General features: G+C 39.1%; 1 protein-coding gene across 1 annotated transcript in view; it reads left to right on the top strand.

Annotated features, from left to right (window-relative positions):
- Nucleotides 1–1,436: 1,436 nt before the first annotated feature.
- AFF2 (ALF transcription elongation factor 2) overlaps nt 1,437–17,320 on the top strand; it is a 254,917-nt gene continuing 239,033 nt past the window's right edge. The window contains exons 1-3 of the mRNA XM_075720780.1: nt 1,437–1,444; nt 1,760–1,880; nt 9,997–10,887. Coding sequence (XP_075576895.1) covers nt 1,437–1,444; nt 1,760–1,880; nt 9,997–10,887 — 1,020 coding nt within the window. The remainder of the gene's footprint in view (nt 1,445–1,759; nt 1,881–9,996; nt 10,888–17,320) is intronic.

Raw genomic sequence — 17,320 nt, 5'->3', positions numbered from 1 at the left:
CTGTTTACAAGCCGTACTCAAGCCTTATTCAATCCAAGCCTGAGTGATCTTGAATTGCTTAAACCAATTATTAATTCGTATTTTTTATTTAGGGATCTCATTGTGGCATTAGTCTTTCTTTTTTTCTTTCCTTTCCTGTACAAAAACAAGAATGTGAGTATAAGGATACATGGAGTCATCAGGCAACAGACATATGCTTTCCTGTGCTCTCTGCAGGGCTTGCAGGTTCAAACACAACCTGCCTGAATCATAAGAACTTTAATTGAGTAGATAAAGAGGTCCTCATAATTATAAACTGCAGTAGGTATAACAAGAGGCTAAATACATAGCTGTGGTTTTAATTAGCTGGTGCTTCAAATTAGTAATTGTGGTTTCACTCAGAAATCAGTGACTTTATACACTGTTAAAGCCTCATCACTGTGCAGTTCATTCCTCATTATATCTCTCGGTGTGAAGCTTTCAATACAACATCATGCTGAGCTAAAAAGGCAAAAGTTGTAGATATTTGGTTATCTTCCAAGTGCAGTGGAGCTCTATGGAGATTTAATTCATTCTTGCCAGAGACAGGAGAATTAACTGTTCTTTGTTACATGTGTAATACGTATGTTTGCATTTGTACATAGAGGGTGTGCATGGATGTGTGCATGCATGTCCAGAATCTATCAGGGAGATACTGCTTACAACAGATAACATCAGTGCATATACTGAATCTGCTATTCAAATTGTCATCTGGAATTTGGTAGCTAATTAACTGACACAAAGCAGAGCCAAAAGCCTCATAACAAATCAAATATGAGTTGAAAGCACAGAAGTGTCCCTTAATGCTTGTCACATGAGAGGTTGTCAGTGCAAGTTGAAGCATGCATCTTTTCCTTTCCTCTTCCCTTTCCTATTTTTCCCCCTCCTTCAGGGTTTTAATTATATCTTTTCCCTCAGAGGAGCAGGAGGTAGTTTGCAAAGCCAAGAGACCAAAGTAATTCAGTGCTGTTCAGGGGAGAAGTGAATGTGGTCTCTCAGCTTGTCATCTAGGTCTGGCAGGTGCACAGAGTAAGCTGACATACAGATAAGTGCCGCTCACCATTGCTACACTGAGGCGCTAGGTCCTTTTCTGTTTGTTTGTTTATGTGCAGAATTATCTGATACTGGTATCAACTATCCTAAAGTCTCTTCCGGGAGCCTGCTACAGAAACACTTTTTAAAACACCCTCGACGCCCACAGTGAAGCCGTACATAAATTTTAACAAGTACATGGGACAGAATTAGGTGGTCTAAATCACAGGAAGCTGAACTGGAGCATTGGGATGGATGAAGACAAGTGTTACACAGTTAAATGGATTTGAAGATATTGCTGTGCTTCCTTGACTTCACATTTGCTTTCTCTGCACAGGCATATTCTTTGTGGGCACACGTGTGTGCATTTGTGCGTGTGCGCGCGCATGCACATGTATTTGCAGACTGTTCATACAAATGCGTCAAAATGTATTTTATTCTTCTGCATAATGCTGTGTTAATTTGAAAACATTTTTGTCGGTTTTCATTTTAGAAGTGTACTGACTGTCCTATTGCCCAATTTCATATAGTATTATGATTTCAAATTTACATTTGGGAAAACTATTCAGTGGCTGCTTCTTTCTTTCAGAATTGTCCTCAGGAATTGCATTGTTTCCGACGTTTTGCTGCTCTTGATGATAGTAATGAACATGTAACTAAACTATCGGGAAAATAATGTGTTGTCTTTTTTTGTCTTTCTCTTCTTCAGTCACTATGAGCAAGACCGGAGTGCACTTAAGCGGAAAGAATGGGAGAGAAGAAACCAGGAAGTCCAGCAAGATGAAGATCTCTTTGCTTCAGGTTTTAACCTCTTTGGGGAACCCTACAAGGTAAATTGCATTGTTATGCTTTACATTTTCAGAATGTCTTTTACCTGCATGCATTTAGGAAAAAAAAAAAAAAAAAATTATAGCATCTCATCACCTGTAAGAAATGAAAGTGTCGCATCTGCCTTGGTACTTATTCTCTTGTATGCACTCACTACCCAAATCAGTGTATGGGAGCAGAGCAAACTGAATGCTCTGCCCAGCATTGCATGCTAGCATTGACAGAATCAGGAATTTTGGTTACAGTCCAGTTCAAGATTTCTTCCTCTAAACACACAGCAAAGTCCTGCAATAGAAGTATGTGCAGCTGATATCTCTACAAGTGGGTTCATACCTACAAAGCTAGCACTTAGTCCTTTTATTTTTAAGAAGAAAATATACCCGAGTTGTTAAAACCAATGTCCTCTCTATAGATAATGAGTCCATAAGCTTTCTTCTACAATCATAACCATCCAAAGAAGTCTTTTGGGAGACTGTCTGAATCTTTGGGGAGCATAACAAGTGTATGAAAGAGACTTGTGACAAGTCTTATTCTCTCTGAGGAGCTTTGCTGCCTGAGATTTTCATCACCAAGGGATGTCCCCCTTTATGATTTCTGCTGCTTTGATTTTCAGTAAGATATTCCCTGAAGAATTCATCAGAATGTAGATTTCCATATCTTTTTCTCCTCCCAATCAGTGACATCCATTGAAAGGCCACCACTTCATCTTTCCATTTTACATTGTTACCAGCTGTAGGGAGGATGAGGGCTCTTTGAAAATCGCCCAAAAAGGGGGAGGAAAGACTGGCATTGTTATCAAATGGTGTCTGATAATTATAGACTGGGAGAGCGTGACGAATACACTTGACTCCTAGCTGTACTTTGGTTCAGGCTCACTAAGGAACAATAGGCCTCACGTCCTTGGGGTGAACTTGGGAGCTGGAAAGCCCCTGGCTCATGTACAAGGGAGTGAAGGTGTCTTGAAAAATATTTCGAAAGCTGGTTTTGAAACCCAAAAGAGCAAGATAACCAAAATACAGAACAAGATACCAGAGCTAAAATGAAGACATCTATCTTGTCTGTACTATTGACTAGCAGCCAACTACTTCACCCTATAAATATTACCTCAGGATGGGCCCAATTTGAGCTCTCCCTGAACTGCAGCTGGACTGCACACCAGGTGACTCTCCCCTTGAGCAGGGATGCCTCTCAAGGGTAGAGATTCCTCACCTGAGACTAAGAGATCCTTCCTTACCCAAAGTGGAGAGATCCCCTACCTGTGACAGATCCTCAGTAAGTGACTGATAGCATGCTGAACTAATACTAATGAAACATTACTAATCTATGTAGCTGCTCAATATTATTGTAAATATTGTATGGATAATTCCATTAGACATAAACCGTTGACCAAGTCTGAGACTAAGACTGGATCCAGCTGCAGCTAGGCTCCAAAAGGAGTTTAGAAGGCAAGGGGGTCCACTCTGAACCCGTTGATTCAGTGGGAGGCTCCTCCTTACTCCGTGTCTCCAGTTTCTGTGTGAATCATTCTAACTTGATTCTAACTCAATTTTCCTTTGTTACGTTTCTCCCATGCAGTAATTAATAAGGTGAACTTTGCCATCAAACTTATTGGACCTTGTCAAATTATTATTTTACTTCAATAAAACATATTGCTGCTTCTCTCTTTTGAGTGAGGTGCTTTCCACTCATCCATGACAGAGACTTATTCAGCCGAATAAGGACTATGCGCTAGGACAGTTTATTTTGGGGGTCTTTGTGTTTTGTTTTTAAGAACCTAATCAACGGCCTATTTCTGCATTGGACCGCATTTTAGCACCTTTTTTTATGGCAATAATAACTTACTATGAACTGATTTTGTTGAGACTTCCTGCAGGTCATGCAGACATTTTTGTTCATGTAAGCAGTCATTTGGATTTCAGTAGGTAGACCAATATGCAAATCACTGCAAAATTTTGTGTCAGGAACTAAAAGCATGCCCCCCCAATATCTATTGTATGACAATACCTGATTTTACATCTGTTTAGTGTGCATGTATTTGCACCAAGTATACACAGAGCATGTGTTTTGTCAAAAACTGAACAACTAAAAAGCAAAAAATTATCCTGGTGATTTTCCTGAGCAGGATTTTTGGTTTTAATTGCTTTTCACCTGCTTGGCAGAGAAGTTTGTGAGATCTGTGGGACTGAGCAAAACCTAATGTATTACTATCCAAAAAAAGCATTGTAATTATAAATTGCAAAAGATAAGAGGAAATGGCATGCAAAAATAGTTACATCTGTCTTAAATTTGCAAAACGAAGAGAACTAAGACTGAATAGGAAAGCTGGGTCTTGCTTACATTTTACGCTATAGGGGGAAAAAAAAGGACAAAGTGATAGACTGGTATTTCCTTTGTAAGTTCAGCATTGCTAAGAACCAGCCACAGTACAGTTTCCTAGGAACTAATGAAAGCTGGATCCAACTCTTAGTGGCTGTGTAATGACTTGTATTCTTAAGCAAGTGCAAAACTAAATTCAGGGTTTTGTTCATGTTTATTCTAAAATAAAATGAAAAGGCCATGAGGTGAGAACAAATGTGCTGCACGTTCAGTTTGAATTCCTTTTCCATTTTGAGATGAACAGATGTTTCTGTGTGGATGAGACTCAAGACCTGGTGCACACAACAAGCTGCACCCATCTTGTCTCTTCTGGTTGCTCTCAGTGGGAACAGAATGAGATAAAACCCTGCCCGGCAAAGTCAACTGTTGTGGCTTGTGATGGGCCAAGGTCCGTGTCCTCAGCTGGGCTAGCTCTACTAATGAACATCAGCTCAAGGGATGGTTGGTATGTTTCTGAAAGATCTAGGGGTGGGAGGTAAGGTGGAGACTACAGTGACAAAGGGAAGTTTGGGAATATCAGGTCTCAGGAAATGGAAAACGTCTCTTCCTTTCTTTTATTCCCACACCTGGTGCCCTTACTCGCTTATCATTCCTTCCTCATTTGCTTCAACAGTAACCCAGGGAAGGGAGTGTTGGGGTAGGGAATACCACCACCACTGCTGTTTAGATGTTTTAAAGACTGAACAACTGGCAGTTTTAAAACCGCTCTAAAGTTGGTGAAAGAAAGGAGGCTAAATTTTCTTATGGAGCTTACTGCCGTTGTGTATCATGTAGAATCATAGAATCGTTTAGGTTGGAAAAGACCTTTAAGATCATCCAGTCCAACCATTAACCTACACTACCAAGTCCACACTAAACCAATTAAGGGTAGAGTAATAATTTCGTGTTTTCTGGCTTGGTGGGTGGATTATTTTTTAATGACAGTAAAAACTAGGCATCATTAAGGTTGGAAAGGATCTCTAAGATCATCATTCCAATCATCAACCCAATACCACCATCATGCCCACTAAACCATGTCCCAAAGTGCCACATCTACCCGTTTCTTGAACACTTCCAGGGGTGGTGACTCCACCGCCTTTCTGGCCAGCCTGTTCCAATGCTTGACTACTCTTTCAGTAAAGAAATTTTTCCTAATATCCAATCTAAACCTCCCCTGATGCAGCTTGAGGCCATTTCCTCTCGTCCTATCACTTGTTACTTGGGAGAAGAGACCAACACCCACCTCACTACAACCTCCTTTCAGGTAGTTGTAGAGAGCGATAGATGTAGATAGATGTAGAGAGCCACACTATTCCTGATACAAGCCAGGATGCTGTTGGCCTTCTTGGCCACCTGGGCACACTGCTGGTTCATGTTCACCTGGCTGTCAACCAAAACCCTGAGGTCCTTTTCCACCAGGCAGCTTTCCAGCCACTCTTCCCCAAGCCTGTAGCGTTGCATGCGGTTATTGTGACCCAAGTGCAGGACCTGGCATTTGGCCTTGTTGAACCTCATACAATTGACCTCAGCTCATCAATCCAGCCTGTCCAGATCCCTGGGCAGGGCCTTCCTACCCTCGAGCAGATTGACACTCCCACCCAGTTTGGTGTCATCTGCAAACTTACTGATGGTGCGCTCAATCCCTTCATCCAGATCGTTGATAAAGATATTAAACAAGACTGGAGTATCTGCCTCCATCTAACATCTCTTTGCTCTAGCTGTTAGAGCATCTTTCTTTCTATCCCTCTGTGAAATAAAATGTAGGTGATCACTATAGTTTTGGACAAGCGCATGTTTCTGCATTGGTTCTTTGTAGTATGTGTATGTGTACACATACATGAAAAGAGATTTATTTCTCTGGGTGTATAAAATACATTTGTACATGCTTCTTAAAAGATAAAAGTGTTCTTTGTCTCATGTGGGGAAAAAATACTTTTGATGATGTGATGACATCCAGCATTATTTTGGGAAGACTGGGCAGCAAGGGCTGTGTTGCCCTTTAATGCAAGTTACTGAAAATGTAGGTTGCAGGTCTTGCCTTCCAAATCTGGTGCAACCAGCTAGTGCTTTATTTTGCAAAAGTGATCAGAGAAGAGCCTGCAGTGTTATGACAACAGGTATTTGAAAAAGCAATGTCAGAGTTTTCCTGAGAGAAGCTGCAATTTTAGTACTGAATTGTTGATATTTAATGTTTTGAATTAGTAAAGAGTTTCAGAGATGAGTATTTTGGAGAAAACAGTAGGAGTATTTTTATTAGTTTTCAAAGGAATTGCCTCAGAGTTCATCTTGAGAAAGAGAACCCAATGGGCAGCATTTCCATTGGGGAGCTTTTGGTGAATGTCAAATCATTTATCTTTTTCAGGTAAAGCCCCTCCACGCTCTTCAAGCTTAGCACAAAAAAGATCTCGGCTTCTAATCCATGGAGGTTATTTAAAATAGGAGGCATGAGAAAGTGAATGAATTATGAAACCTCAAGTTTCATACAAATTTTCACAAACCCTTGTAAATTGGGCCTGTAAGTTTGAGTGTATTAGTTCTTTTCTTTGTAAAACTATAATGCAATAGCTAGCTAGCAAATTAGTCTTCCAACAGGATTGTATTAGAGATCTTTTTTGAAAGCAATAGAAACAAATGTAGGAAGGTGTACATTTCCTAAATGAACAAGAACCTAGAATGAGGGGGAACGCTACTAGCAATAGCTTACAAACCAGACGTGTAATTTATACGTTGGAATACTCAGAAAATGCTGCATTTCCTTGATAGCGGCAAAATTGTGATTCAACATTCTGTTCACAAAATAAGATGTACAGAGAGGTTTCCTTTTAGAAAGCAGCCAGTTATCCAGAATATGAAGGTAGAAATTGTCCCTGGTCTGGAAGTAGCAAAAAGCAACCAGAAATTATGTCTGGATTTTGTGTTTGTCTTGCTGGTATCCAGGCTTCTCAAGAGTACCCTGCTTCTCACAAGAGCCCTGAATTTGTTGAGGAAATACATTAATGTTATGCTTTAGGTCTTAAATGCAGGTAGTACACTGCGCTACACACCTGAGCTCGTTCAGGTTGTGATGCACAAGTCTGGTCTTAGTTGTGTGTGCTCTAGTTTATTTAGGCATAAGCCAAATTACCACTCACATTCACTATGTGGTTTTGCTTTGCAGTCTGGTCCAAAGGCCATTGAAGACAGTAATAATCCTTCCATTGACTTCCATAACTATTGGATATGAGCTTTAGTGCACTTAAAATGTGGAATCATAGAATCGTTTAGGTTGGAAAAGACGCTAAGGATGTTTACGTTTAAATTAATTTAATCTCCGCGCTTTTCAGGAAATATATTTTTTATTAATGCTCCCGGTAAATGACTACAAATAATAATACCTAACAGTTATATAGTGTCTTTTAGTCCCCAGGATGTGAACATTCTGCATAAAACAGAGTTGGTATCAAGCAAAACTATATTTATTGTCATGTGACATGTAAAAGAAAATAAGTTGAGAGAATCAGATACCTCCAACATAGAAATGATTGAAAAGCTCTACATTCAAATTAAAATATTGATTCTGTCTGTGAGGATCTAGCCAAGAGCTGTTTAATGTGCTGTGATGTTGAAGTGTTACAGTGGTGATATGTTGTCAGTACTTTTTTGTTTGTTTGTTTGTTTTTAAACTTTTGCTTTCTGGAAAGTAAGCTAAATGCACCCTGGAAGTGTAGCTGAACCAGAGGTGAAGGTTGGTGGTCAGGCTTTTTTTTTGATACTTGGTTGTTTCCCTTGTGCTATCCCATAAGGAGTTAAAGTGTTTGGGGAAGAAGGAAACAGAACAAGTATGTAAGTGTTTAGACTTTGCATCATAATTCCTGCTGGGACCTTAAGCACAATGGAATCTCCTTGTTTTAAATTTGGGGGTTGAACAGAGAGAGCCTGGTTTTGGCTGCTGCCCAAACAGCTCATTGTGCAACTCAGTTGAAGGAGACTGCTCATATACAAAGAGCTTATTCTTGGCTTAGCTAGAATATAATTTTTCCACTAAAATGACCAACCTAGGGACTTAGTTAGTGAATAAAAGTGATTCGTGGTTCTCCACAACTGGGATTATTAACTGTGTCAGTTAGGAGCACTGGCAAAATGTATATAGATGAGAACAACATTGAACAGTTAATTTTTAAATCACTGCCTCAGTGCAGTGGTAATATATGTTACAATCCCTGAGAATGAGCAAAAGGAAATTTGCATTTATTATCTTCTTTTTCAACATTTTTTATGGCATGTGCAGTACTAAGAAAAAAAAAAAATCTTTCTGCAATATTCTTCTCATCTCCTGGCTAGTTCAGCAGTGGGTAATATAAGCAGATATTTCAGAAGAAATCCATGCATGGATTTTTTTCATCACTCAAACTTCTGCTTAATACTTGAGGAAGATGGGATCAGTGGCATGGTGGGATCCCTCATCAAGGAATGAAGTGCGACACTCTCTAGCCAAGCATGAGCTCATAGTGCTGCCTTTCCCCATCTTTGTGGCCTGTTGTTAAGGTGTCTTTGGACTGTGGCACTACTTGCTGTATCGAGTGAAAAAAAAAACCCAGACATAAGTAAAAGTATAGCTGTCTGTATCCTGAAGTATCTTACATACACTGCAACTTCGTCACTTAATTCCAGATTGTAGAAGTTAACCATCTGCTTGAGCAGAAACTATAGTTTTGCTTTGTTTTTATCCTTTGAGTCTTGTAAAGTAATAAGCATGGGGAATAAGATGTTTCAGTTCTCTGCTGGTCGTTTCAATGGAACATAAAGGTCAGTAAGAAGGCTGGTACTTTGGGTCTCTGTGGGGTGAGTTAGAACAGGGAGAGGAAATTAGCTGCATATTAATTATAGCTTCCAGCTTATTTGTCCAGCTTTTTACAAGTGAAAGGGAAAAGGAAAAAGAACCAAAAAAACCCCACTTCATGCTTCAAAAGAAAAAGTATAATAGCAGTGAAACACAGATGAGTCAGTATTTATTTAATAATTACTGGAATTCAAAGAAAAGCATGATTCACAAATACAACCAGCCCACAGACAACGGAAGAATCCTAGTACTTCAGAATGTGGCAATCATGTCTACCTGTGTTCTACAAGAAAATATTTTTGAATGATCTTTTATTTGAAGCTACTGTAGCATTTGAGTGGGTAGAAGCTTTTTCTTTTCAGGATTCAGACGCTAGATACCTCAGGTCAAACTGAACCCCTATAGAAAAGTAATTGGAGTTACACTGGAGTGAAGAGTTTGGCACTGTATGTTTATTACAGGCTACCCAGCTTCTATTTATGGCAGAACTATGGGTCAAGGGGCTGATAGAGCAATAACATACTTAAATAAACTGTGTGATTGCAATTCAAATGCTCAGTAGCCAGTAATTGCACGTTCATGTTTTGCACAATATGAAATGTACAAGCCCAACATCTCTGACATAAAAACTAGCCTGTTTTGCTCCTAACATCCATAACTGATGCAATTTAAACACTTCTCTGAGAGCATATTTAAGAAAATGGGAAGCAGTGTACAAGTGTTACTCATGCAAGCCTGTTTCAAGAGAGTCTTTGAACACAGTTATTGATAGGTTTTTCTTACATAACATATGCAAAATGTAATTGAAATGAAATTAAATGTCAGCATGACACCATTAAACAGCCAACATTTGCCATCTTCTAAGACAACTATTCTGAGCAGTAACTTCATAATTAGGAATTTACTCACTCTCTTCCTTTATTTAATTTTTTTTAATATTTTAGACAAATAAAGGTGATGCCCTTGCAAACCGTGTCCAGAACACATTGGGAAATTATGATGAGATGAAAGACCTATTAACCAACCATTCCAACCAGAGCCACCTTGTAGGAATCCCAAAGAATTCTGTCCCACAGACACCCATTGACAAAAATGAACAGAACTTTTTCCCAGAACCAAGAAACAGGATGATCCCATCTCATCAGATCAGTGGCCACTCATCGACATCAATGCCTCCGCCTTCTTCATTGTCATCTAATTCTACTTTGCTACACAGTCACCAGAGTAGCAGGAAGTCGAGGACAGACTGGTCACGTAGTGGTCACAACTCTAATGGGGCCCAGCCAAGCCAATCCAGCAGTCAGCAGAGTCGGACAAAGCATAGCTCTTCTCATGACCAGCCGCAGGGCAGGTATGAAGACCTCTATAACTGTCAGAGTGAGCAGCATAAAAGTGGAGGAACTGAGGAAGCAAATTCTATGGCAGCATCTTCACATTCAAGGAGGCATACTCATTCAAAGTCAGCAGCTGGAGAACATACTTACAAAGAAAACAGTCATTCGAAGTCACCCACAGAGCTTGAGTTTGTAGGTCATGGTCCTGGATCTCCACTTCCTTCCACATCTTTGTTATCTGCGAACAATGGTCTTTCGACCCAGAATTTCCCACCAGGACTTCACTGTAAAAACAGCATGGTCCAGCAAAAGCCTACAGCATACGTCAGGCCTATGGACGGTCAGGACCAGGTACCCAATGACTCACCTGAACTGAAACCTCCACTAGAAATTGAGAGTGGATATGGAAACCAGTCCTTTGGAACGCTGCTGGAAGGAAAAGTGAACACACCTAGTTCGAAGAACAAAGTACCAAAGCTCAACATTCCTCCTGTTACTGAAGTAAGTAGTTTAAAATATCTTCTCTCTCATACCCCTTGAGTATTTCATGCACTGAGTATTTTCCTCTGGAAATGTGCAGTTCCATTTCCTGGAATTATGGTCTAAAACATTCCTTTTTTCTAGAATGTGCATGACTACTTTTGGCAAAGTTGTTGTGATAGTCCCAGTAGCAATATTTAGTGAAGTTTTAAAAGCACAGTTTGGAATACTAACATTGGTTGTCTCCAATTAATATTAAAAGGTTAGATCTCTGTTGGATGTAATACATTTATACCAGCTAGAATTCTGGACAGAGAACTCTAATATCTCAATGCATCTGCAGTTTCCACTCTTCCTGCATTTTCAGTTAGGAGCTAGTTTGATAGAAAGATTGCTGTTTTAAACTCTAAGGAAAAATGGGAGCGTTCAAATTTCAGTGGCACTAAATAGTTCTACCAGTAAGGAGTTTATTTGCAGAGTTTGCTAAATTCCCGTTGCTTTTAATGGAATTAATGTCGCATAAGTTCTGAGTAATGCTTATGAAAATGTGTCCCATTAAAGCTTTTACGCATTTTGAAGAGCTCGTAATATTGGGATTCAGTCCCAATCTCTGCTACCAACAGTTTAAGCTGTTGAATTTTGTATTGCCGGTCAGTACAGTAGTCCTGTGAGGAACATTTTAGTTGGTACATATTCTTGTCCATTCCAAGCACAGATGTATAATAAGGATACCAACTGAACTATTTATACCATGTATACTTTTTCTCTTATTTTGAGTTTCTCTAAAGCAGTAACCTTTGCAAGGTAGGTTTATAGTGTACATATGAGCAGAATTGCAATATGGGTTTTTCATAGCTTTCTGCTTTCCCCAAAATATTTCCCTGCTTGGTAATATTTTATACTAGGAATGAGAAGCGATGCATTCTTAAGCCACTTTATTGGAAAAGGTCAGCTTTTTCTATTGGAATAATTGTTTCAAGCCAATAATTTGTTTGACTATTTAAAATCTTGATGTTATTTATTAACATTCCAGGCAGCAACAAAGACTGATGTGTTTTGCAGTAGAGCTTGGAATAATTTTCTGGGAACTGCATCTGAAAACAGTAAAAGGCCTATTTATATCAAGTGGAAGCTGAGGGTTGCTTGCAGATGGTGTTTTATTAGAAAATGTATTTGTTAATAAACGTAGCTTTGTACAAGATTACTTTACAGATGTTTCTGTTTATTTTTACCTTAGGTTAAAAATCTGCTGATGGTAGATGGCTTCATAGTCTGTTGCGATTTGTTGCTAGCATTGTTTGGCAAGTAAATAATTGCATGCAAAGGAAATAATGATGTTGCAAAAGCAAATACATTTTTTTCACTTTTGCCATCTATTAACACTGTGAGTCAATAGAGGCACTTTAAAGTGCAGCATTAATACAAAGTATTTTTGGAAATAGAATGTGCCTTTTGCCACCTGTGTCAACTATTAAGAATGCATTTGTTTTCTTTAATTTTTGAGTGAAATCCTGGCACTACTGAAATCAATTGAGTTGTTAGCAATGTTTTTTGGGTGCAGGATTTTACCCACAGTCTTTTTGTGTAGCTCTAAGAACCTCTAACGTGAACTGTTCTTTTTGGAAAGATTCCTAGTCACCCAGATGAAAAATTACATTGTGAATTTGTTGCTATAGCTGCTTTAGTTTATATCCTGTGTAGTGAAAAGTATAGGTGGATAATTAATTTCATTTATGATCAGATAAATGGTAAATTCTAGGCAATTTAGAAATGAATGCAGATAATAATCTTAAACCAGTCTGCATTATAAGACCGAACAATAATTTGAAGAGGGAAAGGAAACCCAAAGCTGTGTTAAGGTGATGAATAACTTTCCTTTCCAATACAGAGCATATGACAATAGCCAGACTGATGGATCTTTTACAGGCAAATCTCCTCCTGAGTTTGGAGGGTTGGATTTTTTTTTGCCTGTGTCAGGACTGTGAACTTTGACCCTCTGTGTTTTTCCACAGATGCGTATCCTGAATTTGATTTACCCTGCGTTCAGCAATAAAACTCCTTCCAATCCAACGTTATAGATAACTGGTTTAGTTTAAGCTTAATCAGAACTGACAGTGCACACCTGTGAAACCCATAACCTTTTCAGAATGACTGCAGCGAGTGGCTCTGTTGTAATCTTTATACAATTGATGTGGAGGCTTATGATCCTTCAGTGGTGCTTATCAATTTATGAACCTTCCCTAGCCACCTCGAGCCATAGTGATCTGCTTGAAACAATTTTGCTCCTGCTCCACGGGTTTCCATCCTAACACTGTTCTGGGTGGTGGTGGTGGTGGTGATCTTCTTCAAACTAGCAGTAGGAGAGTTACTTTTTGGGGGCGTTTCTCCATAATTTGCTCTGTGGCTTTCCTGTATCTTTGAGTCCATTTTTTCAAGTTGCTAGGTGCACACAGAGATGGCACACTAAACATTTTTCAGTGATTTCTCTCAAAATTTTGCATGCTCTTAAGATGAGGAATTCTTTGAGGAAATAAAATTCCTAGGTGATGGTCCTGCAATAATAGCATCTGTTAACACATGCAAAGTTGGAAAAGAAAAAGACAGTTTTTGCTATCTTAAGGAGGGGGAGGGGAATAAGTAACCAAATATTTGAACAAGCAGATTTAAAAGATGAGTTCAGACTGATGTGGAAATATGGTCTCATTTATCATGGCTTAATGGAATAGGATGTTGAGTGCCCTGGAAGCATTCTGCCATGTGTAAGGAAGTGGTCAATTTTATAACATAATTTGCGTCACTTGAGGTGTTGCTCTAAGAATCTTTGCTCGTTCGCTGGGCCCAGTTCTGCCCTCAGAGATGCCCGTCCATCTTTCAGCTCCTCTGGAGTGGACAACATTGTCGATGCCTTGCTGCTGGCGTGTCTCCACCGTGCAATGGATTGTGGTTTAGTGATTTCTGAGCGTGTAGAGATTCATGGCCAGTTCACACAGACTTACCAGACTGGATCAGCGTGCAGTGTTAGCAGCACTTACGTACCCATGGACTAGTCCTTGCCTCTTGAGTGGATGCTGTTGTGAGATTTCCAGACCTTGGCTCACCCACGCAGAGCTAGTTCAGACCTGTCTGCACCATGCGTGGCCATTTCTGGTAGAGAAACAGGAACAGCAGAGCCTCTGTAGACTTTTAGTTATGTCCTGCAAGGATTTCTTTATGATTTTGTGATCCTTTTGATTTCTTTTACCTTTTTCCTTTATTTTACTTACCAGCACTGTTTTCTAAGGGTGAAGGTAAAGAATTTTACCGTTTGGTGCCTTGAGCAAAACCCAGTGTAACCACTAGCACCCAGGTTTGCCAGCCTCTGAGATTCAGAAATTGTGAAGCAGACCTTTCAGAACTGGGAGGCCATAAGGCCGTCGTGTGACTTCAGGGGGACATGCGGAAATGCACCAGGTACCATGACACAGAATGGATAACAAAGGCCCTGGAGCTAAAACTGATAGAAAGATTGATAGAAAGCCTCAAGCTGTAAACATTATTTCCTGTTCCTCTCTTATTAACTCTTATAATCTCTTTAGTCTGTATTTACATACATACTTAAATACACACATGTATATTAATTCTGAGCTTGCATTTAGCATTTGGTAAATCGTGACAAGCCTGGGACATCACAAAGAGCTTGTATTGTGTAGAATTCCATCTACTGAAATTGTATGATGGCAGATGATTGTTACTTACCCCTCAAAGAGAACTGCATAGTTAAATCCTATGCATTTCTTCAAAAAAGTAGAGGTTAGAGACCACAATAACAGCTGATCCTCTTTCTGCTGCATTAAAATCCAGAATCTTGATACATGTATGTATATTTAAGCCTCTAGGAATCAGATGCTTACAAATTATTTCAAATTGACTAACTCAGCAGGAGACAGCTGAAAGAAAGCCTGTACTTTTCAGATTGGTCTCGAACACAAATTACTGAGAGTACCGAGTAAAGCAAAGGGTTTTAAGGTCTGTGGGAACATCAGAAGATGCGTTCCTGGAAAATCTTGTGCGCAGTTCTCCAGAACAATGCATAGATTTCCAATAAATGTTTAGGGACGGGAAATCAAGGGCAATTGAGATAATGTTTGGTTCTCAAGGCAGAGTTTTTAAATCTCACTGCAAGCTTGGCCTCACGTTCCTACAAAGTAGCAAATGCTTGTATACCAAATTTTCCCCAAAATACAAAGCTAGGAACAAATCCAAAAGGCCTACAACATCTATGTCACCACCCACTTAAGTAATAAAAAATGGAGAACTTCTATTTTCACTTTACTTCTAGGAAAATATTTTGACGTGTTCAGTATACTGCAAAGTGATAAGCTTCTGTTACGTGTTTCAAATCATTCTGTTATCGCAGCATGTATTGATTAGCTTAGTGCTTTCTGAGCTAGCTATAAAAAAGGCTGCTCTCTTTCTGCAGTAAAGAGCAAGAAAAATTGACAGGTAGATAACCATATTGATTGAACCTAAATAGTAAATGCAAGAGTCTTATATATGACTTATAAAACTCTTTATGGGAACCAAAGCTAGTTTAATATCTTTTTTTTTTTTTAATTAAATGGAAAGTAGATGTCTTTAATTAACCACCCCCACACCCTTTTGATATACATGCTACTCTAGTTGCCAACTATAGTACATTACCATAGTTGTGGGCAAATCACTTTTTTCAGATGCAAGCTTTAGCAGTCCCCCAGACTTTGAGCTCTGAAGAAGAATGGACTGAATCATGCATTAAGCTGAAATCCCTTTGCTTGGTTCATATTTCAAAAGTCTGAGGCCAAAAACAAACCCAAAGAGCAGTATTTCTTGCAGTATTACAGGTTACAGCCATATGTTTTTGATTTGTAAATACTGTGAGAAGTAATGTTCTTGTGATACTTCTAAATGAAGACCATATGACACCACTCGACTGAAGACCTCTTATTGTGGCCTTTCTAAGGCTACTGTCCGATTGCTTGGACAATTGCTAGTGAAGCTATTTTGCAGGGATAGCAAGAGGACAGCTTGCTTATTTTAAATCAGACATAAACAAACATATTTAGGGCTTGATTCTGAACCACTGTGACCAGTGGGAACTTTGCATTTCACATCAGGCTGCAGAACAGGGCACTTTAAGTCAGTTGAATAGGTGTGGTTAAAAGAACTGACCATGTATATTTGGTTTGGGGAAGGAAGGGTTAGACAGCTTCTTTCCCATTGTGCATTTGTTAGTGGGTTTTTGTTTTTTTAAGCTACTCTTAGTCTTTTCTTGCTGGGAGGTAGAAAAAAATCGCAGTGAAATTAGAGTATCTCTATTTGTGAAGAGTCAGTCTCATGGTGTCTTGAAAAGTGATTTTTTTTTTTTTTAAAAACTTTTTTAAATTCCTGGTGCCAAAGTAACTGCTTATAAGTGGCTTGTTATTGGCCCAAGTTACGTGTAAGAAATACCGTTATTCAAATGGTGTCATATGAAATGTCACAAAGTAAAATGACCTCAAAGGCTTTGGGGAGAGCAGTAGCCAGTTTAATTTGTAGAGGTTTTTTTAATCAAACAGAAGGCAGAAATCTTTATCAATCCTGTTTCTCATTTTGATGAGTGATCCTCGGTGCTTTGGTGCATCTGACTAGGAAAGGGTGTTATAATATTTACTCTTCACCCTTAGAGGAATATTACTCAGATATCTGATGGAACAGCATTATGATGGCTGCTTTTCCATAACTAAAACCGCATCTTTTCTGGTTCTTCCCATTAATTTAAGGAAAACATCACAAACGGTATAAAACCAGCATTAAGTGTTGTGATATCTTCACATTGACTGGTAGTGTACTTTCTGAATAGTGACCAGGAGTTGGTAGAGCTAATTTTTCAGCGTCTTGTTTCCATCGATCTGGCGTGCAAATGCATAAGGAAGGATGCTCTTGGATTTTTATAGTCTGCTTAGTTGTCAGCTAACAAGGGCTTCTTCTAGGACCAGTCCAGCACGTGTAACCAAGTTGGAGCCTTTGCACCATTTGTTAATACTTTTCTGGAACATGGCCTGCTTTAATAAATGTATTCTCCGTGAACTGTAAAACAAAAAATGCGCATGTAAGAAAAGATGAGAAAATGCCATTTTCAGGTATTTGAATTTTTTATGTTGTGTGTTTTCACTCTGGGCTGTGATCAGCCCTCGACTGAACAGCATGAATGCTTCTTACTGAGAGCAGTATTGGCAGGTATTTGAGTATCAGCATTTGGCCTTCTGTGCTAGAATGAATGGCCATTTGTAAACTTTACCATCGGCTATGTTAAATATTATTTTATCTGACGCAAACCTTTAAAGTAACCCACAGCTGGTTTGAAAGAACCTACCTACCTATTCATTGCTCTTTCCTGTCGTAACTTTCGGATATTTTTTCCACAAATTCTTCCATACTTTTCTTTGTAGAGAGCACA

This window comes from Pelecanus crispus, chromosome 13 (genome assembly GCF_030463565.1).
Source record: "Pelecanus crispus isolate bPelCri1 chromosome 13, bPelCri1.pri, whole genome shotgun sequence".
Classification (NCBI taxonomy): Eukaryota; Metazoa; Chordata; class Aves; order Pelecaniformes; family Pelecanidae; genus Pelecanus; species Pelecanus crispus.
Note: the sequence above shows the minus strand (reverse complement) of the source record. Positions and strands in the feature narration are given on the sequence as shown.